This window comes from Lactuca sativa, chromosome 5, assembly GCF_002870075.4.
Source record: "Lactuca sativa cultivar Salinas chromosome 5, Lsat_Salinas_v11, whole genome shotgun sequence".
In the NCBI taxonomy this organism is placed as follows: domain Eukaryota; kingdom Viridiplantae; phylum Streptophyta; class Magnoliopsida; order Asterales; family Asteraceae; genus Lactuca; species Lactuca sativa.
Genome location: NC_056627.2, coordinates 39,412,663 through 39,434,962, shown reverse-complemented (window position 1 = coordinate 39,434,962; position 22,300 = coordinate 39,412,663). Strand labels below are relative to the sequence as shown.

Here is a 22,300-nt window from a genome sequence, read left to right as displayed (position 1 = left end):
AGCGGCCCGACTAACCACATGTATAACACACTATGCCTTGTCCCCTATATGCTCCTCCATGTGACCTCCCACACTTGGCACACCAGCCCCGGCCCTGCTGGCCCCACCTAGATGAATCCGAGGTCTTTGGCTTTTTAGCCTAACCTACTGCTGCCTGGGCCTGCTAAGGCTTCCGCTTCGTGCGGAAGTCCAACTCCATCTCTTACTCACGAGCCTTCTCCACCATCTCATTTAGGTTTTTGCACCCCGTAAAGCTCACAAACTCCCGAATATCATCACTTAGCATGGAATGATATTGGGTCCACCTCATCTCCTCATCGGTAGCATACTGCGGAATCAACAAGGCTCGTTCCCGAAACTTGGCGGTGATCTCCGCCACAGTCTCGGTGGTCTGATGCAAGTCATGAAACTCCCTAAATAGTCGTTCCACCTCAATAGGTGGTGCAAACTACGAATCAAATCGCCGAACAAACTCGACCCATGTCATCTCGGCCACCCGGCTGGCCCCACCTGGCTAGTAACCTCGCCCCACCAATCTCGGGCCCTATCCCTCAGCATACATGAAGCAAACCCAACCTTTGTCACATTCGGGTAGGAACTTATGCGTTGGGTGTTCTCGATATCTGCTACCCAACGTCGGATGACAATGGGTCGTTGATGCCGAAAAACTCCGACGCCCCACACGCCTTGAACTCGATGAATGAGGGAGTTCGGGCACCAATCTGACCCGCCGCCATCTCATCCCTGAATGATCTGAGTCTCTCCTCCATGATCTCCATAATGCGCTCCTTAACCATTCCAAAAATGACTGGATTCGCGTCGAGGATGCCCTTGGTAACCTTGGCTGCATTGAGCTCACACAGCCTCTCATCAATGATACCAGTAGTGTCTCCTGATCCCGCCCCGGATCCAGACCCCAATCCTGATCCTCCTGCTCCAAATTGTGTCATCACCATGCTGGAGTGAAATATCATAAATCATAATGATTAGGATTTCTATATAAGGGGTCTTCCCATGCTAGTCCTCCTTGAAGCCGTCAGATCTAACAGTACTTCGGGTACAGGTCCTGTGCTTCCAGTAGTACGGGCCCAATACTACCTTCCACACCTACCTGTACCTTTCCCTACTACTCTACCTGATGACTCCTATTTGTCCCACAACCAAAACATAACCCACAATTACCGCGTACATCAATCTCAGGCTGTCCTAAGATTTACTCTACTCATATCAATCAAACCCATCATAACAGGTTGCCTTTATGCATGCAAATTGTATACAAAAAAAAGGATCAAATAGACTTTCGAATAAAAGATTCTACCCTAGGACCACAACCAAACAAGGAATAGGAAATAAGGCCAAATCAATCATTATGAGGCTATAAGCTCCTAACCGTATACAAGTTTAAAAGCATACACATAACAAGTTCCATATAATCAACAAGGCTCAAATATCAGTATAACATGCCTAACATATTAGGGAACTACTTACTTGGCTCGGCTGATCACGTGCGTTGCACTCTCATCTTTTTATTTCTTTTAAAACCCTTTTTATGTTACTTTTGAAAACAATTTTATCATTTCCTTAGTTTGTGTCCTAACACACTCGAGAGTGTGCCCGAATCCCTCAAACCAAGGCTCTGATACTAACTTGTAACAACCCAAATTTTACAAAGAAAATTTTCATTTTTTAATTAATAAACACACTTGCATAAACCATGAAATTCCAACATAATTGTTTTCAAATCCACATTCATTACAACTTTGTTTAAAACATCAGAGTGTCCCAAAACGTATTAGTGAAAGAGAAATAGAGTGCACGTTGCGCCATCACGCCTTGCCCTTGACCTTGGGCTCAGATGTACCTGAAACAAATCCACAAACGGTAAGATTGAAAGCTTAGTGAGTTACCCAGAGCACACCCACACACAAACACGTACAACATATCATACTAGCTAATCAGCTATACATAACACATAAGCCATGCATAAAAACACATAAGGAAGCCCTAGAAACCCTCCAAGGTCTTACTCTGGGTGCCATGGGAACCCCCACATGGTCTTAGCCCAATGCCTCGGGAACCACTCGGGGTCTTTGACCTAGGATGCCAAGGAAACCCTCCAAGGTCTTACACCTAAGTGCCTCGGGAACCCCCCGAGGTTTTTGACCTAGGATGTCGTAGAAACCCTCCACGGTCTTATACCTACGTGCCTCGGGAACCACCCGAGGTCTTCCATACACGATACATAGAAACAACTAGCACATTGCATATCAATAATCCAAATAGCATATACATAACAATTAATGAGCCGACCTTGGTGCCTTCGACCCATTGGTATGGTGAGGACACTCACCTCTGTCTGCTGAATACAAAAGCTGATCTCCTAATAGTCCGTAACCTCCCATGCTTAATAATAATATTAGATAATGTTAGGACATTAATTAACCAAGGGAAAACCCAAACTCCCAACCCTTCCATAAGGCACAATTATCCATCCCTTGTTAATGGGCCTAAAGTCCATGTCCAAAATCCTTAATGGGCCTCATGTCCTAATAAAGCCCAATCAATATATCCATGACCCATAACAGATGATATGACTCACGGTTCCCAGAATGCACCATGCCCAATAATCAAATGAGGCCCAAATAGCCCAAAGGCCGAAAACAGATTCGGCCCATCTACGATGCGTACGCTCGACGTACCATCCACGTACGCGCAGCGTACTAGGATTGGGACTACGCACGGCGTACATTGGGTTATGCCCAACGTACAACCAGTTTAAGCAGTTTCTCCATTAAGAGCTTAATACTCGTTTCCTTTACGTCCAAAAGCCATATCTAAGTCTATTAAGATGTCCTAAGGCATAAAGTTGGCAACTTTATACCTTTGCATGCCTCATATACACCCAACACCTCCATTAAGACCTTTCCAAGGTCTTTAACCCATGCATGAGGCCAAAACTCCCATCAAGACACCATTTTTATGATAGCAAAGGACCAAGGGACCTCATATCTGTCATTCCCACCTTCTGGAGTTGCTTAACTCCCAAATGGAGGTCCAAAATCAACCAAAATGGACAAGGAAAAACCATAGCTAAATCTAGAGATTTAAGATGAAAGTTCCAAGCTTTTTACCTCCAGAAGCTTTGCAAGATGACTTTGATACAGGATCTAGAAGCACCGACTTGTTCCAATCTTGTTTAACCACCTCTTCTTCTTGGAATGAACACTAAAAGGTCCACAAATGAACTTTTGAAAGCTCAAAATAGTCTCACAAGTTTCTTTGAAGTGTAAGGACGTTCTAAGGCTGTGGAGTCTCTCTAGGGTTAAGTCCAAGGGGCTTAAGGTCGCTTAAATAGGCCTCATGTTCGAAAATTTGGGTTTTGGACCCCTGATACGTACGCCCAACGTACTGTTGGTACGCCTAACGTACGTCCAGTTCCTCCACGACCAACCATGCATAGTACGCTAAGTGTACACTTAAGTACGCCCAACGTACTCAAAGGACCAATAATGCTAAAATGTAATTTCTTGAGGGTTTCAAGACATACCAGATTTAAGGTGTTACAGCACAACGCAGTCTTACAACGTTCCTACTTTATTTGCCAACTAGTGAACGCTATAGGTCACCCCATAGTCTTACAACACTTCTACACTATCTGCTAACCAATGTTACGGGCTACCCCGCAATCTTACCACTCTTCTCATGCTATTTAGTTCCTGGTGAATACTACGGCTAACCCGCAGAGTTATAATACTTCCCCCTGTCAACTGGCTACTAGTGAAAGCTACGGCTATCCCGAAGTCTTACAACGCTTTCCACACTGACTGGCTACTAGTGAATGATATAGCTATCCCGCAATCTTACAACGCGTTCTACGCTGACTGGCTACTAGTGAATGATATGGCTATCATGCAGTCTTACAGCACTTTCCACGCTGACTGGCTACTAGTGAATGCTACGGCCATCCTGCAGTCTTACAACACTTTCCATGTTGACTGGCTACTAGTGAATGATACGTCTATCCCACAGTCTTACAACACTTTCCACGCTGACCGGCTACTAGTGAATGCTACGGCTATCCCGCAGTCTTACAACACTTTCCACGTTGACCATGGTCTTTCACTGACTACTAATCCGAACACAACCATAATCGAGCATACAAGCACAATCTAGTACCCCAAGCTGTACTCACGTCCTGACTAAAATTCCCAACCTAATTTTCTAAAACCTGCTATCAGACATCCCGAGAATGCGATCTCACCATTGGCAAGTTTTCCGAACTTCCAGTTCACACTATCCTCAATTCATACAGCCGCCTGGTCCATCTTTCTCCTTGATAAGAATTCAAAACTTATCCCATTTTCAAAACCGCTCCTACTTCTGAGTACATGATCGTTTCTTCCCCACTTACCTTCGACTAAGTCTTCACTGCACGCAAAATCGGAGGATTTCTATTCGTTCCTCCCTTACACGATATGCATGCTAACTACCAACGCCTAATCTTGCTAGCGATCCATCACTAGCCTACTCCGAAGGTCGCACAATCACTGAAGACTAGATGAACACTTCTTGAAATCCCGACACTAATGACACCAAAAGCTTAACCTAATGTCCCTCTCAACCTTAAGGTCGAATTAGCCGATGCTCAGAGCAACTCATTTAGCGATAGACTGCTTCTCTTAATCTTCACCGAAACCTGACGATGGTGGATAACCATCCTGCTGAACCCTGACCGCAAATTTCTCATGATGCTCCTGAACTGATATCGACCGTAAACGAGATAACATTGAACCCTTCGAATCAGAAAAAGGAAATGACCTTACAGTAGCTACTAATAATTCCCGGTATGCAATTCATTTAGCGATAGACACCAAAAGCTTAACCTAATGTCCCGACACTAATGACACCAAAAGCTTAACCTAATGTCCCTCTCAACCTTAAGGTCGAATTAGCCGATGCTCAGAGCAACTCATTTAGCGATAGACTGCTTCTCTTGATCTTCACCGAAACCTGACGATGGTGGATAACCATCCTGCTGAACCCTGACCGCAAATTTCTCATGATGCTCCTGAACTGATATCGACCGTAAACGAGATAACATTGAACCCTTCGAATTAGAAAAAGGAAATGACCTTACAGTAGCTACTAATAATTCCCGGTATGCAATTGGCATATGATATTTTCTGCAAATACAATTCGAATACAAGCAGAGAGATAAATGTGTGGCTGAGAATGATTCCTTCATTCTCAACTTTTTTTTTCTCAATTGAACTCTCTCTCTCTCTCTCTCTCTCTCTCTCTCTCTCTCTCTCTCTATATATATATATATATATATATATATATATATATATATATATATATATATATATATATATATATATATATATATATATATATATTGAAAACACAATAGAAAAATTAATCCATCATACATTTGTCACTAATTACGGATGGTTTATATATAAATATCGGTAATATGATACTAAAATCACCCAAAAAAACATCTTCTAATAACGGTTTGGTTAGAAACCTAAAAGAAATTTCCAAAAATAATAAGACAAATTGCATACTTTTTAGACAAAACAAAAGATGTACATCATTGATCACTTTTCTTATCAGGAAAATTGATCATGCACACATGACATATAGTTTCGTGATTTTAAAGCTGAGTTAAGTTTGTTAAATTCTCATAATTAAATTACTAAAAGCCTTTTTTGACATTTTAAATGATACATTAACTTGCTACTTTTTGCCTTAAAACAAGATAAGCTTATATAGTTATAAAATAAAATCCTTATTATTATTATTTTATCATAAATGTTAATTAATGAGGTTGCAACCCTATTTTAGCATGCACATATTTTGACAAGAGATCTTTAAAACTATAAGTTTATAAACTGAAAAATTGTGTCCCACGATTAATGCACTTTGCATGATACTCTATTCCCAAAAGATTAATAATTAGGATCTCAAAAGCTCTTAAATAATAGATTTTTGTTTTTTTAAACGGAACTAACATAGCTCTTAAATATCATATATATCTCCTAAGAAATTTAAACTTACAATTCTATTTGTGAAAGTTACTCTTTATAACAAAGACTTTTTGGTTAAATAAATAATAGATGAAAGTGCATCTTTAAATTTTCTCTTGTTTTAATATATAACAATATAACTAACATGCATCTTCATTGTTATTAGAACAAGAAAAAATTGAAACGTGAATAGAGGATTATACTTAAATATATAGAGCCAAATTATAAATAAACATAACCTATCACCTATCAAAGATAAAGAAACATAACAAGTTGTAGCTAGCTAGTATCAGTCTTTATTTTGTTTTTTTAAGTTTTTCTTTTTAATACTATAAGCATATTAGTATACGTACCCTTATCTCATTTCAATTCTTTAATCAGCTTGTTCTTATAATTATTTACAAAAGCTAGCATTAATTAACTGAAACTGACTCCTAAAACTTTGTTCAGAAAACGTCTTTACGATACTCTAAAAGGAAAGTTTTTACTAACTTTTTTGGCGTTGAGCAACAGCAAAATAAATACTCAAAAATAAATTTTTATCATGAACGCGTCTTGGTGCAGTGTGGGATTGTGGGTTGCGTACTGACGTTTTCTCAACGAAATTGCGTAGTAGCTTTACGCAGGAGAGTGTGCAAGTTTTTAAACGATTAAATTCCATGCTTCCCTAGCTAGCTCATTAAAATCTTCAAACCCTAAAAATTAACACAAAAGTGTGCGTTTGAAAAATTAGCTCAAAGCCCTTTGATTTCATCATATCTTCTTCGTCGATCAAGATCTTCAATCATCAAATCAACTCACTAGCTAGTATTCAAAAACAAACTGAAAATACTAGCTTTAATCTATATCAGTATCATTAATTTCAAGTTCTTCAAACCCTACAAGCTAGCAGCCCATAAGTTTTTTTAATTAAGAACATGAAGATCAAAACCCTTTGATCTCTTTGTCTTCTTACTTGAATACTTGTCACTTTTTATATAACTTGCTTTTCTCAGGTGGGTTGGTCGATCGCATTCTAACACAGAGCTATACCTGCCTAAACGATGGAACATTATTATCAGAACCTTGAATTTGTGGGTTAATTATTTTCTTCTCTGTTCTTCACTTTCCTCCGTTAACGTTTACTTTACATGCCGGCGCTGTAACCCTCATCGCCAGAACGCCGTTAGCTGCTCCGGCCGGAGTTTCTCAGCTAGTCGGAGACGGTTGGTAGTACTTCCAACGAGTGTTCTGGTGATGCAAGTTGCAAGAAAGCTCCATTAATAAACTAATGGTAAAAACATAATCGGAAATTTGTAGGCCGGAGATCGGAGTTGCATATTTCCGGCAACTTACCTGCTTTTCGTTATGATTTATATTTTATGTTTCAGTTTCAGTCAACGCGGCGGCTATACATCTCGCTTGGATATTTTAATATAAAAGGATTCTTACTGTACTAGCTAAAATTATAAATTACATAAAATCTAACTTACATGCGTTTGTTTGATTCTTGTTTTAATTTTAGATTTTCTGCCTTAATTAGCAGGATTATGAGGCATCGGCGAGTTCAACTTCAGCACCGATAAACTTAAAGTTGATATTTTCAGACGATGTGGTCGTTTCTCCGGTGTTCACGAGACAAAAGATCACCGGAAAAAACGGTGGAAATGAGTCCATCAAAGTCATCTTGGTTGATGCCGATACACAAGAAGAAGTCACCACAGGGCCGATGGCCTTCTCGAAGGTGAAGATAGTTCTACTTCGTGGAAATTATGATGGCACCACCATGGAAGATGGCGAGTTCGAGAAAAACATCGTGGTCAACTGGGGGAAAAAGAAAAATCTTCTTGTCGGTGATGTTTATGTTCATCTTCGACATGGAACTGGAACAGTTGATGAAATCCGAATCCAACACGATAAAAATCCTATCAGAAATGTTGAATTACGATTGGGAGCAATGGTTGTCGATTCATCATGTCCCTATGAGGTCAAACAGGCTATAACGCAATCTTTTAAAGTCAAGGATCGTCGAAATGCTCCCAAGTCCTTCAGATCATTGTCTCCAACAGACAAGGTGTGGCAGCTGAAGAATATCAGTAAAAATGGCGTCATCCATAAGCGTCTGGAGAGAGCAAACGTCTATAACGTGAACGATTTTCTCAATATGTATTATTCCAATCGTCAAGCCCTCCAAGAGGTAATTATCGGTTAATTTCTTAATTTCCTCTCGAAATCATATTATGTCTTTTGATGGAAATTTGAGATTTTTGAACTGTAGATAAGTCATGTCAAAGGCAAAAAGTGGGAGACAACTGTAAATCATGCCAAAACATGCAACGTGGTATATATGTCTTGCTTATTAATGTTTGTTGTACGTAACAATAACTTCTAATATATCTGGTTTAAAATGGTTTGGTTTTTGTAGGGTAATGCTAATTATAAGGCCTCCGGACGACTTGAATCCACCACTCAAGAATCGAACATTCCATCATCCTTTGATGATGATTGTTATTTTCCGCAGCCTTATGAAAACGATTCTTTTGATCATGTTAAAGAGATGATTGTGGATGATAATAAAGAAGAGATGATTGTGGATGATAATTTTTCGATCCATGATGTTGAAGAATGTGATATGGATGTATGGTTTCATGAAGATGATGAAGGGTCACTACTATGTCAAGACTCTCGAGAAGATGGAATTTGTCGTGCATTGAGTATGGTTGAGTTTGAGGGTGTTAAGGCAAAAAAAAGATGGATGAAAATGCGTACATTGTTGTTCTCGATTGCATGTTTCTCTTTTATGTGTGGGTGCGAACTGGTTGGCTAAGATCGTTTGATTCAGATCGAATAAATATTTCTGTGTGATCCGTTTATTAAATTTATAGTGTTGGATTAATGACTGCTTAAAAAATTAAAAAGGGTTTTATGGGTGCGATATATAATAGAAAACAAAAATTTAAGTATGAATTCTTTTGGTCTATCTCAGTCTCATTGTCGCGTACTCTTATACCGAACATAATTTGATAGAGCCGTGAGATCATCCCAATGTTTTTGGGGGAATAACCGCAAGAGGATAACATGGATCTCAATGACGATTTTATCGGAGTTTTTGTTAGTCAACGTATCGTTATACAGCAATGCTTTTAATTTTGGAATTTATAAATTAAAAGATCAACGGGAAGGTATCGTATTGATAACGTGGGCCATGTTTGGCTCAACTTGAGCGTGAATAAGTAAGTTTTTATAAACCATATTGCAATGTGCCTTTTGTTGAAACCATTAAAGTAATATATAAATCGATTTTTCAAAAAGCTATTTGAGATAGTTTTTTTTTTTTGGGGGATATATACAGTAAAGTTTCAATATTTTCATTGATTTGATAAGAAAGTCCTAAATTTTATTTTTTTTACAGTAAAGTCCAAATTATCGGCAGTTTTTGACACTTTTACCTTTTTTTTCCCGGTTAACCGGTAATTAGGACTTTTTTGTCAACAAAATAAAGTTTAGGACTTTCTTGTCTAATCGTCAATTAGGATTTTACTGTCAAAAAAATAAAGTTTAGGACTTTTTTGTCAAATCGTTGAAAATATTGGGACTTTAGTGTATATATAATTTTTTTGTTAGAAATTTAATGGTATGATACTCTTTAAGCATAAGAGTTATTGAAACATTCTCTAATCAGCTAGATCCTATTGAAATCCTTTACGTTTGCTTCTTGATAAATCGTTTTTTTAATCTCAACAAACAGACATTGAAAAAAATTGAGATAATCAAGAAAGAAAGAAAGAATCAGGGTTGTGTTGGCTTTTTGCAGTCTCAAAAATGGAGAAATTAGAAACCTAAAAAAACAAAATTGCCCTTGCTTTATACAAACACAAACAACACATGTCTAGTCAAAAGGGTGTGAATGTGGATAAAGGAAAGAATGGCAATTTCAATACGATCTAGCAGATTAGTGAAGGTTTCAATAACTCTTATGCTTAAAGAGTATCATACCATTAAAATTTTAACCAAAAAAAATTATATATACACTAAAGTCCCAATATTTTCAACGATTTGACAAAAAAGTCCTAAACTTTATTTTTTTGACAGTAAAGTCCTAATTGACGATTTGACAAGAAAGTCCTAAACTTTATTTTTTTGACAAAAAAATCCTAATTACCGGATAACCGGGAAAAAATGGTAAAAGTGTCAAAAACTGCCGGTAATTTGGACTTTACTGTCAAAAAAATAAAGTTTAGGATTTTCTTGTCAAATCGATGAAAATATTGGGACTTTACTGTATATATCCCTTTTTTTATAATCTAATGGATATTTTCCAGTACACCACAAACAATACTACTATCTGGACCATCCAATTAAACAACCAACCAAATCATGAATTCATGATTCTGACATCGTCAATCACAATGGTAACCGGAGTCTTGCTAAAATAGAAAGAGCGTGGCCAATCAGAAGCTGCTTGGGAACGCCGAGACGACTACACCGACCTGAGGACAAGCTCCCTCTCGAAGGATAGGGTATAGATACAACAAGACACTAACCCAATAGATCAGCTCAATAACAGCCTATGTAGACCTAATCGAGTCAAGGGAAGATCCATAAAACTACCAAGATTGATCACAGACGCTGGCAGTCAAGGTTCTAAGGTACTACCCAAAAAAATTGTGTAATATATAATATAGGGTAGCCCATATTTTTACCAAGATAACACTACGTTATAAAATAATTACGAAAAAAAATTTATGCTTTTAAACGAAATTTGAGAGGATACATGGACTACCTAGTGCACCTATGTAAATCCGCCCAATGGTGTAACCAAGATTTTGTTTAAGGTTAGGACAAATAATTTATAAAATATGAACAAGTAGTAAAATACTTCAAATGATAACCAAATGTAACAATGTATGATTTTTAAGTAAATTGTTCATTTAAGTTGTAATAATTGATTAATTAAGATAATGCTTTTTGAACGATGAATTCACTGTGAAGATTGAAATGCAATTTGAATTTGATATATTAAAAAAATTTTAGCCGCAATTCTTTAATCGACGTGCCTCAACATGTAAATAATTTCATTCATTATGAATTTAAGTTTTGAATGAGATGGATCATGTTATAATTCATAGTCTTAGCATTTTTTTTCAAATGAAATATAAATTATATATAATATATATTTCACTTCAAATTTATGTGGGATGGGCCAAGACCCACTGTTGCACCCATATAGCTATGCCTCTGAATCTGCCCTTGGTCACGGACTAGAACCAAGACTTGGTTAATAACATACGTTTATTGCATCACAAAGAAGAAAGAAAAAACATGCTTACAATCAAGAGCATTTTTCTGTAGCAAGTTTTTTTTTTCAGTCAAATATTGTTCCTTTAGTCAGACCGTCCAATCTATGCGTTTCGTTCCTTTTTTCATGTTCACTCGAAAGTCAGACCGTCCTTAAAGGTTCAATTTTTTTTGTATGTGTGTATTTTTTCCCTCTTGCTAATATAATCTAATTTTTGTCGTTAACTCCTACTAACCTAACAAGTATACCATTATTTTCACATTTATTATTTGTAACGTCCCATTTTCACATAAAAAATCTCATTTTTAATTAAGGTAAAATTTCACATATATAGAATCCAATTTAAGAAAACAATTTGTTCCAAAGTACATTGTTTAAATATCAGAGTAATATAGTAAATGTGGAGTCTTCATTGTTGCTGATGAATGTGTACAGTCATGCATTCGTCTTCCCACGATCATCTATGGTACTTGAAAAACATAACCAACTAGGTAAGCATGAAGCTTAGCGAGTTCTCCCAAAATACCACATACCACAATACACATACGAATCATGCATACCGAGCCCACAGTCACAAAGAATGGATTACCCCCGAGCCCACAGCCACAAAGACTGGATTGCCTCGGGTATGTTGATCTATCGCCTCAACCCAACATTTTTCATGAACCTTCGGTCCATGATCGGTTCCCCTCCCGTGCCTACAGCTTAGATCTGACCTGCAACTGGTATATTGGCCTACAACACAAAGCAAGACCGCCTCAACCAAACCCACCATGATATGTAGACATATATAAGCAAACAAGCAATCTAGTAAACACATAAATACATGCAACTATCTTCATGAATCTACCTGTCGAACAGTTCACTACTGCCTACTAGGCCTCTCCCAGCATAATATGCCATTAACGGCAAAGCTCCAAGGAATGCATGGCTATATGTAACCAGAGGTGAGATACACACTTGAACATATGATCCTAATCTAGAGCCACAACCAAACAAGGAATAGGCAAGAAAGCCTAGATCAAGATTTCTCACGCTATCCTATGTGACTAAACACTGCCCCTAGGGCACTCTACTAGACGATAACCAACCTATTGGTACTCTAACCAGCATACCACTACTTATATATCCTAATATACAAGGATATATATATATATATATATATATATATATATATATATATATATATATATATATATATAAGGGATCACTACAACATAGCAACATCCTATACACAAGGATACATAACACAATCTAGTGGACCGACATTGGTGCCTTTGACCCACAAGTATAGTAAGGAAAAATCACATGAATCAAAGACCCAAGAATCACCGCCTGTCACACCCCAAAACCAAGAACGGCGGAAACGTTCTGGGGCGGAGGACGTCATGTAAAGTATCACAACACAGTAAATGTAAATAAGCAAACAACATCATCCATTGCATTAAATATATAATTTTAATACAAGTGTGTTCTGTACAGTTTTAGACACCAAAAATATAAGGTAAATCAAAATAATAATATGATGAGTCTTGAATGCGCTCCATCTTCTCAAAAGCCGGCATCGGTACCTGCCTACTGATGACCTGAGAATACAAGTTATTTTGAAAGAGTTTATCAGCATTAAGCTGGTGAGTTCATAAGTATTTTAGTGTCGGTGTTTGTTATCAAAAACGCTTGAACGTGTCTCAAGTATAAGTTTGTAAAATGTATGAAAGTGTTTGTAAAAGTTTGATCTCTCAGAAAAACCTATATTTTCTATTAAAGTAGCCTTCTACCAAGGCTTAACTGTTTTGTATGCTCGTTTGTTGTAAAAGTGTGTAATTTCCCAAGTGTAACTATCATTTAACAAAATATAGTTTGTACATTAATGTTTAAGTGAGGTTATCACTAAAAATATGTAATGGGTAAATCATTGTAGTACTGTAGTTTTGTTTTATAGGAACTACTGCTGTACTAACTACCTTAAACCGGATTTATATTAAGGTAAAATGTGATAAATTGCACCATGTTATCGACTGGTAACAACGACATACGAATGGTCGTAATAACGGAATGACGTTTGGCACCCGCAGACCTGCAGGTCCGGCTATAGCTAGCAGCAAGGTGTAGGATAGTCAATCCAGTATAGATCTATACACAAACTCACGCTCTCCCTCCAAGAGAATTCTGGCTACAACTCGGGACATGACATTTAAGGCATGCTCCGATACAGTGGATCACAATTGTTAACGTATTCTCGTATATGTAATGTAATGTTTCTAGTTCTAGTATAGTTGTATATGTTCTCCTCCTAGTATAGTTGTATATGTTCTCGTAGTATAGTTGTACATGGACTCATGAATGAACTGACTCATTGATCTAGCAGTTGTAATAGTATGATCCTGTGTTACCCCGATGGTAACTTTCTAATGATGTGTCTAGTACGTATGAATATGGAAGTACTTTTATGTCTATATATGTATATTTGATATATAATTAATATTGAAACGACCTTCGGATGGTCACCCGAAATCCCACCAGACCACATCTCAAGGCGCGAAAAGGAAATAGGGCGGATGGCCTTCCTAAGCCCTTTAAACATTACTTATATATCTATACATATATGGGCATGCAATTTATAATATAAAATCATAAATAAGTTTTTATAAGACATTTTAAACATAAATATTATTTCAAGAAAAGATCGACTTGATGTCAATCTATAAAACAATTTGAAGGCATAAGTTTGATAAAACAGTTTAAGTATAAGGAACATTTGTTTGAATCATAGTTGTAAATAAGTTTGAAAAGTAAAGGAGTTTGTAAAACATTTTGAAGTAAAACAGTTTGATAAACAATTTGATAAACAGTTTGAACAGTGATAAAATCATTGGTTTCCTAGTTATTAATCACATGTGATTAAATGCAATCACATGTGATTGAAGCAATAACTATAAGTATTTAACTTGTATCCCCCCCCCCCCCCCCATAAAGTATTTAAAACATTTAAAATCATTTCAAAGGTTGATTAAAGGGGTATGAACTCACTTGTGGTGAGATGTTTGAATTGCAGTGTCGGATACCGTGCTAGGTGGCAAACGGAGACTTGTTTACACGCACGAGCCTAGTTATCATATAATAAGCATATATATAACTAATTAGACAAATAATAACTTAATAAAATAAGTTTGGACACTTAGGAACATGAAAACACTTTGTATAAATGTTATAGGTCCTAAGGGTTGCATCTAAGTCGATACGGGACAAGGCAAAAGGGTTTAATGCACCAATGGCCTTGTATATGAGCTTACCACCCAACAAACCCCACCTTTGGAGTTTACGGCCGTGAACCCATGAGTTTATGGCCGTGAACTCCTCACTTGGTGGTTTTGGGTGTTTTGAAGTGCTATATTAATCCTAGAATAAGCCTAGCATGGTTGGAATAATCCTTGAAGTAGTTTAAGGCCCTAGAATGCTCCATAGAGGAGTTTACGGCCTAAAGACCATATCCCCTAGATTTTACGGCCGTAAACTCCTATGGGGTATTGGTTTTAATTCTTTTTGGTCACTTGCACATGTAGGATAGCTTCTATGTTTTTGTCTAAGGCTAAAGGGGACATTAGGCACACATTTGTGCCTTCACTTGGAGTTTACGGCCCAAGTGATGTTCCTTGGCCGTAAACTCCCTTTAAGGGATGATTTTGATGTAATTTACTCCCCATTCAAGTCCTAAGTATTAAAGGGTAATTGTCTTAAAGTCTTAGGGGTGTTTAGGGCCCAAGAGCATGTCCTTGGCCGTAAACTCCTAAAACTATATGATTTTGAAGTGTTTTGGTGTCCAAATTAGCTACAAGCATTAGAGGGTAAATGCCTTAAGCCTTAGGGGTGATTTAGGGCTCACTTTGGCCCTTGGAAATGGTGTTTACGGTCCAAGAAACTCTTGGGCCGTAAACTCCAAAAGCCTTATGATCTTGAATGATTTCTAGCCTCAAAAGATCCTACAATAAGTCCTAAACTAGTTGTCTAACAAGGAATCGGGACTAGGAAAGTAGACTCACAATCTGGGATGAAAACCCGAAGATCCGTCAGAGAGAAAATGGCTTTTCTCTAGTTGGAATTGTGAATAATGAATTAATTTAATTCAGAAATCTATTTATAGTCCTGAAATATTTTGGCAGAAAATATTTTTATTCCGGAGATTGGACTATGACATTATGAAACTTGGAATGTTCAAGTTTCACAAATCCAGGAGCATCCACTCTCCTGATATCTCCTGAAACATAAACCCTAATGTACACAAACTTGTTCGGAAAAAGTCTGAAAATCACTGAAACTGAACTGGCTTCTATTGAATAGATATTGTTCGTACAAATGGAAATTTCGGGTTGCCACACCGCCACACACTCACTTTCTGCATTGATTGCTCCCGAAACCTACTAGCACCAAAACATGGTAGAACCTTAATCAACAACCCAAATATTTCAAGTCTAACCCAAATTCAAATTAATCAAAAAGTCAACGGTCAATGGTCAACAAAAGTCAACGGTCAATAGATCAACGGATATTCACGACGTGACAAGCTCTTGGTCACGTCGTGACCAGCTAAAGACAAAATAGTCCTAAGGTCTTAATCGTCACGACGTAACAAGCACCTTGTCACGTCGTGAGAACTGGCTCTTAGGCACCTTATGGATTAAGCCCTTAATGCATTAAGCCTCACACTCAACTCCTCTAGAAGGCTTCCTTACACCCCTAAAAGCCATAAAAATCGATGCTTTAAAGTCTTGCATGCCCAATGCAAGTCTTGAGCTTAAATTAGGTCACTCATGATGAAAAAGGAGGTCAAAACCATCAAGCATGAGTTCAAACTCCAGCAAACTTCAGATCTAGTACAACTAACCAGTAAAGGACTCTAAGGACCCATAAAGTTTCCAACTTTATGGAATCCTAACACTCCAACTAACCTAAACAAGGATAACAATGCATAAATGTATAGATCTAGCAACAAGGAATCATAAAGATTAAAACTTAAATACTCACAAAGGTCCAGAGAAGTTGCTAGAAGATGAAAATGAGGCTTGCAAGTTGGATCTAAGCATCAAGGATAATCCTGTAACGTTCCAAAATTCATGACCAAAAATTTCATTTTTAATTAAGTAGTTTATAAAAGCGATCTACTGAAAATATCGACAATGTCATCTCATATCATAAAAGCCCATATGTCAAATAACTCAAAACATGTCATAGAAAAATAATATCAGGGTACATCTTCCAAAGATCTCATGTACGGAAAATCATAGTGTGATGCGTTGCGATCATGTCGCTCCTTTCCTTTTGAAGAAGAAGTACCTAAAACCAAAAACTGTAAACCGTAAACACGAAGATTAGTGAGTTCCCCCATCATACCACATAATCACATACTGCCAGACATATCTGAGGGTGCCCGGCCTACCCTGTCAGGCATATATGGGCGCCCAGCCTACCCTATCAAGAATATCTGGGTGGTCGACCTACCCTGTCAGACATATCTGGGTACCCGACCTACCCTCCGGTTTATTTCAACCGGTTACGAGGTCTACTCCACCCCGTACCAGTACCACATAATAACAAAGCTTAAACATAATGGCAGGCATATATGGGTGCCCGACCTACCCTGTTAAGCATATATGGGTGCTCGACCTACCCTCCGGTTTATTTCAACCAATTATGGGGTCTATTCCACCCCTACCACTATCACATAATAACATAAAATATACCACATAAATCTCATCAGATAGTGGCATACCAAACAATTATCACGCAGACAATCATCTCTACTACATATAACTACTAGTGGGCCGACATTGGTGCCTTCGACCCACTTCTACTTCAAATAGTTGAATAAAAAGAATGATCCCTGACCACTGGCTCTACAGCTCCTCGAGTTATCAATTACAAAATAAAAGCTGATTAGTATTTAGGATCTCCTTCCTTAACCAAAATCCTCACTTGGGTAAAAGACTATTTTACCCTTATCATAACTTGGTCCAAAAATGGAACCCAAAGTTGTAACCCTATGGTCCAATAGTTACATAATCAAAAAAAGTCGAATATGGAAGCCCTATCCCTTCTTATGGGCCTCAACCTAGGGTCCAAATCCATATGCAAAGCCCCAATCATTAGATAGCCTTCCCAAGCCCACAAGTGGCCCACCAATGGCCAAATTTTCTAAATTGGGCCCACCCCCTCTAATGGGCCTTACCCTAGACCCAAAATAAGACATAGTCCAATAAAGCCCAAATAATGATCCACTAAAGCCCATAGTGATAAAGTCCAAGAAAATGGCACAAGGAAGTGTAACACCCATAATCAGAAAGACTAAGAAAGGAAAGGAAAACCCTAAGTCAAGGGGATCAAGTCGTCAAGTCCAGGGTGGAACTCGACGAGTCCGAGCGGGATCCGGGTCGAAAAGTAAGTGACCAACTCGACGAGTCGGCAAGAGGACTCGGCGAGTCCGGTCTGAAGTGGAAAACCCTAAATTCGGGACTTTGTGCACTATATAAACATCTCATTCTCTCCCTTAGGGTTCTCTATAGCCTCTCTTATCCAGAATACGAAACCCTAAGCCTCCATTGTTGCACATTCAAGCTTTCTTGCCATTTTGGGTGATTTGAAGGAAGAACGAGGAAGGGAACCTCTGGTGATTCAAGGATTGGCTTTAGATCCAGAGTTGGTGTGGCTTTTCAGATCTCCTGAGGTAATAAACTGACCCTATTGCATTTAGATCTATCTTATGGTTGAGTTTTGGGCATTTTTTAGTATGGAGGAGGTTTATTATGAGTTTGGAGTAGATCTGAGGTTTCTACCTTAGATCTAGGCTATTAAGGATCCAGGAAGCAATAAAGTTTATGCCAATAAGTTGTTGGTGAAGCCCCTTGGTCACAAAACCTAGCCCTAGAGTGTTTTAAGCCCATATCCCTTTGGTTTCATGTAAAGTTTGTAACTTTACGTGAGGAATGGACTTGGGAAGAGTGGATCTATGAGTTGGATCCCCTGCATGGCTCAAAAATCCACTGTATGGTTTGAGATCTGAAGAGACTCGGCGAGTCACATGGGTGTACTCGGCGAGTTTGATGAACTTGAGCATGGACTCGGCAAGTCTGTTGAAGATTGTCATGGACTCGGCGAGTCAAGTCGCGAAACCCCAAACCCCCTCGAGTTAAGACTCAGATCAGTGAGTTGAGTGGGGACTCAGTGAGTTGGACAGGGCAGGACTCGACAATCGGTAAACTCGGTGAGTCAGGGGCTGACTCGGCGAGTCGAGCCACGAATGAAAGGATCCTGAGCGTATGAACTTGGCGAGTTAGTAGGCAGACTCGGCGAGTAGGGTTGACCTGGAAGGTTGACTTTGACCGGGACTTTGACTTTGACCAGAGTGGACTTAGTTGACTTTCGGAGGACAGATAGACTAAGTGTTATATTGATATTGGTAGCTCGAGGAGCTAGTGGGCAGCAGTTTAGAGAGTGTCGGGCAGCATCCAGAGGGGTTACCAGCAAGTTCAGCAGTACGAGGTGAGTTTTCCCTTTTTGTGAATAGGTCTACGGCCACAATGCCGGCCCATGTAGTTATGAGTAGGAAGACCCGGGGGTTAGCCCTAGGCACAGTATGCTAGTATAATATTCAGAACAAAGGTCTGATGTTAGCGAGCGGGTGCCCAAGGAATGGTTTATATGATAGTTTATACTTATTGTCTGTGTGATACATGTATGTACCTAGTAGGGAGGTGAGTGTGGGCGAGGTCCTGTATCTCACCAATAGCAGAATGTGGACGGTGTTGCACATCTCATTAGCAGCAGAACAGGGGTGAGGCCCAAGTTAGGGAAAGAGTGAGTGCGATATGGGCCTGTATCTCACTATCAGTAGGAGTGTGGTCGGGGTTCCATGACTCATCAGTAGCAGGACAAGGGCGAGGCCCAAGATAGGCAAGGCCTCAGGACAGGATTTATTAGTGTATGTTAGCGTATGTGTTGTGATACGTTTATGTGTTAGTATATGTTAGCGGGCGAGGCCCAGTGACAGGCGAGGCCTAAGTGAAACAGATATGTATCCGAGCGGGGCTCGAAGCCAGGCGAGGCCTGGAGCGGCTTGGCCGTTGTAGCGGGCGAGGCCCGAAGTAGCGGACGTGGCCCAGTATATGGTGTATGCGTTTATGGAGCATATGTGGTAGGTTGGGGAACTTACTAAGCTTCGTGCTTACAGTTTTCAGTTTTGGTTTCGGGTACTTCCGGTAGCGGAGGGAAAAGCTCGGGTGATCGCATGACACACACCATAGATTAGTCAGCCTGGGATGTTTTACTCTGATAATGAACATATGTTTTGGAATTTATTACTCTGAATTATGTTATGGTTATGATATGTTTTTATGAATATGGTTTTAGTAATGATTTAAAGAAAATTTTTGGTACGGATTTTTGGGACATTACAAGTTGGTATCAGAGCCTTGGTTTGAGGGATTCGGACATACTCTCGGGTATGTCTGAACTCAAACTAAGGGATTGGTATAAAAGTTTTCAAAATACAGTTTTATAAAAGGAATTTTGAGAAAGGAAATAGTTTTAGAAAAGCGAAAAGAATTCAGAAAGAAAAGAATTTCGATAAGAGAAAAGGGTGTGGTGCATGCAATCAGTCGAGCTTAAGTAAGTACCCCAAAATACGCATACAAGTTTATGTTATGATTATCAGTTAGTAGAACAACATGCTAGATTAGGACTAAGGATCTAGGGAGGATAGCTTATGTGCCTATTATATGTGCTTTTGAGCTGTATGGTAGTACTGGTTAGACAGTAGTAGGGTAGCATGTTTAGATTATGCCTGAGTACATGAGATTATGTTACATGCTAGTACAGATTCTTGATATGAGGTTGTGATTGCTTGAGTATGTTATGGTTAGATTTTCCCTTATCTGAATGTTGCTTGCTTTGTGCATTGTGGGATTATGAGTGATGGGAGTTAGCCATTAGGTGAATACGTCACGTCACATGTGATCAGGGTTGAATAATCTCAGAGTGTTGGATTTGGCATTATTGCGCAGCTCTTGTCTGAGTCCAACCGTTGTAGGGACGAGTCTTTTACTCGAAGGATTATCTGAGCCTCGTCACATGTGATGGTATTCAGGTGATGGCTAATTGGCATCACAAGGAGGCCTTCAGCAGCTGAGGACTGGTTTGGTTGGAGTCAGAGGTTTCCCTAGGGTAAGCCTAGGATGAGATAGTGCTGGGAGCAGTAGTAGTAGAGAAAGGGACCTGGTGGAGTCGAAGCAGTTCTTGGGGAAAGTACGGATAGATGTGGAAGGTAGTATGGGCCCATACTACTAAAAGCAGAGGATCCGTACTCGATTCAGGAAAGGCTGAGACGAGACCGGGAAACTGGTAGTGCGTGTGTTTGGTCTTGCAGCAGTGATAAGTATTCTGATAAGTGGTTGTATTATATTTTCAGCATGGTGACATTGCGAGAGAGACCAGTGGGCGGATCAGGCGCCGGAGAGGGATCAGGCTCGGTTCAGGAGTCGAGCAGCTCGAGGAGCGGATAAGGGAGTTGATATCAGTTGAGGTTACGCGCAGCATACTAGACCAGACTCCTGTGATCTTTAGCACGGTCAAGGAGGGTATACTGGAGATCTTAGATGAGAGGCTGGGAGCCTTCCGTACCGAGATGATGGCTTTGATGGGAGCGCGTACTTTGACATTCTGAGAGTTCAGGGCTTGTGGGGCACCAGATTATCATGGGGCTAGGGACCCCATTGCTAGCAGCAGATGGTTGGCTGATGTTGCCAATGCGTTCCGTACGAGCCGGTGCCCCGAGGGGGACAAGGTTAGACTCGCCTCCTGTCTTCTAAAGGACAGAGCGAAGGATTGGTGGGAGGAGATTGGTCATGCCATTGGTGATGATGTCGCGTTGGACGTGATGACATGGAGTGACTTCTTGGCCAGGTTTAGGGCTGAGTTTTCACCGATTATTGAGGTGCAGCAGTTGCAACGGGAGTTTCAGGATTTGACGCAGACTACTGAGACTGTGGCGGAGATCACCGCCAAGTTCAGGGAGAGGGCCCATCTTGTATCGCAGTATGTCGCGGATGAGGAGATGAAGAAGGCCCGATATCACGAGATATTGAGGGATGACATCAGGCAGTTTGTGAGCAGGTCCAGTTGTAAAACGTTGGAGGATATGATCACTCGGGCTAGAGAGAGGGAAATTGATTTGGAGCAGATCCGGAAGAGGAAGCCGGATGGGGTTCAGGTAGCCACAGGTTCGGGCAAAAGGCCCAAGGGATCAGATTCGAGATCGAGGGATTATCAGGACCGCGGCCGGTGCGGGAAGTGTGGCTGGACGCACGGGGGTGCGTACAGGAGTGGTAGCGGTGGTGAGTCTGGCTACTTCAAGTGCGGTCAGACTGGTAATTTTAGCAGGGATTGTACCATTACCACCACACCGGGATCAGACTTGATATGTTTTCACTGCAGGCAGTGGGGCCACAAGAAGGCCCAGTGTCCCATTTTTCTTTCGGCAGGACGGGTGATGGCACCTGCCCCTGCAACCTTGAGGATTACAGACGGCCGTCAGGACAGGGCAAAGGCGCCTGTGGTAGGAAGCAGGGCTTTTCAGATGACTACCATGGAGACGCTAGTAGCGTCGGACGTTGCAGGTATGTGACTTCCGTTTTCTGTTTTCTTTATGCATGATTATATTGTTATGGTTCTGCATCATTATTGGTATAAGTATTTTAGAATGGTGTGGCTTGCTTGTGATTTAGTTATATGTCATCTGCATACGTTGGATATTAAAATGGTAGTTAGGGGTCGTGCCCTATGGAAGCAGGTTACTTAGGATGCAGTAACTATAGCATGCTTATGTGGGACTCAGTAGTGTCTCGCTAGATTCAGGAAGGTGTCATCGAGTAATGGATTGGTTAGATCCCTAGTCGTGGCAAGCTTGGGTTTTTGGTAGATTGATTGCGGTATAGTAGAGAAG

At 39.8% G+C, this 22,300-nt stretch overlaps 1 protein-coding gene across 4 annotated transcripts; it reads left to right on the top strand.

Annotated features, from left to right (window-relative positions):
* The first annotated feature begins 6,484 nt into the window (after positions 1 to 6,484).
* Positions 6,485 to 8,978, top strand: LOC111900718 (calmodulin-binding protein 60 A). 4 transcript variants are annotated; one of them, XM_042902209.2, is made up of 4 exons: positions 6,485 to 7,105; positions 7,555 to 8,208; positions 8,290 to 8,352; positions 8,437 to 8,978. In XM_042902209.2, exons 1-4 carry the CDS (start codon positions 7,076 to 7,078, stop codon positions 8,836 to 8,838), a joined length of 1,149 nt encoding a protein of 382 aa, XP_042758143.2. In that variant the 5' UTR covers positions 6,485 to 7,075; the 3' UTR covers positions 8,839 to 8,978. The 4 variants fall into 4 exon arrangements, with proteins under 4 accessions (XP_042758143.2, XP_023752366.2, XP_042758145.2 ...); XM_023896598.3 differs by having other exon boundaries at positions 6,486 to 7,105; positions 7,558 to 8,208; XM_042902211.2 differs by having other exon boundaries at positions 6,486 to 7,305; positions 7,558 to 8,208.
* The last annotated feature ends 13,322 nt before the right edge of the window (positions 8,979 to 22,300 follow it).

Coding starts and splice junctions, on each gene's coding strand:
- LOC111900718 (XM_042902209.2), top strand. CDS start 7,076: ATGGAACATTATTATCAGAACCTTGAATTT. Junction 7,106..7,554: donor ATTATCAGAACCTTGAATTT/GTGGGTTAATTA, acceptor TGCCTTAATTAG/CAGGATTATGAGGCATCGGC. Junction 8,209..8,289: donor ATCGTCAAGCCCTCCAAGAG/GTAATTATCGGT, acceptor TTTGAACTGTAG/ATAAGTCATGTCAAAGGCAA.